The sequence below is a fragment of the Amblyomma americanum genome, chromosome 7 (assembly GCF_052857255.1).
Source record: "Amblyomma americanum isolate KBUSLIRL-KWMA chromosome 7, ASM5285725v1, whole genome shotgun sequence".
Taxonomy (NCBI): Eukaryota; Metazoa; Arthropoda; class Arachnida; order Ixodida; family Ixodidae; genus Amblyomma; species Amblyomma americanum.
In genome coordinates this window covers 112,494,866-112,497,213 of record NC_135503.1, presented here as the reverse complement: position 1 = coordinate 112,497,213, position 2,348 = coordinate 112,494,866, and the positions used below count along the sequence as shown (strand labels likewise).

At 51.7% G+C, this 2,348-nt stretch overlaps 1 protein-coding gene across 1 annotated transcript; it reads left to right on the top strand.

The window, feature by feature from the left end:
• The first annotated feature begins 612 nt into the window (after positions 1–612).
• On the top strand, positions 613–1,617 carry LOC144098011 (uncharacterized). The gene has a single exon (XM_077630583.1). It carries the CDS (start codon positions 613–615, stop codon positions 1,615–1,617), a length of 1,005 nt encoding a protein of 334 aa, XP_077486709.1.
• The last annotated feature ends 731 nt before the right edge of the window (positions 1,618–2,348 follow it).

The window sequence follows — 2,348 nt, the reverse complement described above, 5'->3', positions numbered from 1 at the left end:
ACATTAATTCGTCCAAAGTACACTTCACTCTTGAAGAATAAACTGTCCGCGTAAACGTATTTTCCACACACTTCAAGCTGCCGTGGAACAACTTAGTGCTCGAAATCACGTTTCCGGGAACAGTGAAAACTCTCCCTTTTCGTCCATTCGTTTATGTTAACTTCTGGCAGAAAGGCACTCACCTCTCATTTACGTTACGTGTGGATAGCGGGATAGCATTGTGCCGGCAATGGCGCCATGCGCGCAGTTGCCGAAAAGGACCCCGATTGGCAAGGCCGACGACTCCCTTAGACGCCCATGTATTTGTTGGTTGACAGTTCGACTCCTGACCGACGCGTGACGCAAGTTACGACTAACAATTCGGTTCTATATAGACCGCAGATTCGAACGCGACCACTCCGACGATTGTGCGACAATTTGGGGGCCCACAGTTTTTGCGCAAGAAGCGCCTCACCGGGCAAGATAATGTGTCTCCTTTCGGAGGATATATATATATAAGCCAAGCCAAGCATTAGGCTTGTCGGAGGAGTTCGTGTTTGCTGCATTCCGCTTCCGGCCGCCGCAGCGTACGGACGTGTGATGGGAAGCTCTGAGCGCGCTTCGTTATCGGTCATGCCTGGCCGAGGTTTCAGTGAGCGACGCCCACCAGTGGGCTATCGCATAGTTTTACCTACGCTGCCTACGGGAGACGCGATGAAGACTACGGTTTTCCTTCACTGCGATATTGCCGGGCGGCCTTACCGCATACAGGATTTTCGCCAGCCATTGGAAACTGCTGGTGTTCTACTCTACGTGGCTGGCATTGGGCCCTTTCAAATGTCGCATGTGTGGATGTTGAAGCTGAAAACTGCGAAAGCGAAGGAACGACTGCTGACAAAAGGAGCACTGGAAGTTAAAGAACGCTATTTTGCAGTCATTGAACCCAACAAACGTGAGTTGGCCTTCACGGTGCACTGGGTGCCCTTCTATGTGTCGAATGAGTCTGTGCAGAAGGCTCTTGAAGAGTTCGGAGAAGTGACAGATGTCACTCGTGAGCAGTGGAAGAGTCCGGGTTTCGAAGACGCGGAGTCGACAACCCGGCTGGTGCGTATGGTTCTGAAGGAGGGGCTCTCTATCGATGATTTACCCCACATGTTCAAGTTTTACGGAGGGCAAGTGTTAGTGGTGGTGCCTGGACGTCCACCAATATGCCTACGGTGCAAGAGGACGGGACATATTCGACGCGACTGCCGCACGCCGAGGTGCAGCTTGTGTCGGTCCTTCGGACACGAACGGGAAGGATGCGTCCGCACGTATGCGCGTGTGGCCACCGGTACCGGCTTATGGACCAAGAGTAACTGGAGAACGCCGGAGCCCCGCCCCCTTCAGGACTCAGCGACGGCCCTGCTTTCCAGAAGCCAGAGGTGCCTGCTGGCAACGAGAAGTCACAAGGTGAACCCGCTGCAGAAACGACTGGCAAGAAGGCGGATGCTGCTGCGCCGCCAGAAGAGCCAACGAGGGAGGGCACTACAGGCGACCACGACTCCGAGGCGCCGATGGATGCGGCAGTCGCTTCCATTAAGCGACCTCGTGACTACGAAAAGGCACCGGCTACGGACCGAGAGCTTCGTCGGCTAGAAAGGCTTTGGAGAGGGGAGGGAGCTAAGAAAGGCAAGTTAGCCTTGTCACGGTGCTCGTCGCTCACTCGCGACGAGAGAACGAAATGAGCCTTATAAGCACTGTTGTTTGTTTGCTGTGTGTACGCTATGGCTTACTTGAAGAAACCGCTAAAAGTTGGCACTCTGAACGTACGAGGACTTGCCTCGAAGCGTAAGCAAGTGCATTTGAACCGACTGTTCGGCGAGTTAGATCTAAATATCGCGGCTATTCAAGAAACAAAAGTTGAGGATGACCAGCAAACAGATAACATGGTGCTTGGTTTTTGGTCACGATTCAATGTTTGTGTAAGCCATGCGGCTGGTTTTTCGGCGGGATGCTGTATTTTCCTGAGGAGAAACATAGGCATAGTAGAGGAACAAATAATAACTTGCGCAAGGGGGCGGTTTATCGTGTTTGACTTCACATACGAAACACTCGCGGTGAGGGTTGTTGTCCTGTATGCTCCTACGGTACAAAAGGAACGCCGCGGATTTTTTGAACAGTTAGGTTCGTTCCTTGAGTGCAGTCGAGTGCTCATATTATTGGGTGATTTCAATTGTGTTTTGGACCCTAAAGGTCGTTGAAATAGAAAAAATGTAAAAGACCCGAGTGCTGATTTGTTGAAAAGTGTCCTGAACGAGTGCAGCTTAGAGGGCGTAATGTACCTGACGAAAAGTCAGAAACATGTGCATTTTACGCATTTTCAAGGA

Excerpts from the sequence above, each read along its gene's own strand:
- LOC144098011 (XM_077630583.1), top strand. The coding sequence starts at position 613 with ATGCCTGGCCGAGGTTTCAGTGAGCGACGCCCACCAGTGGGCTATCGC.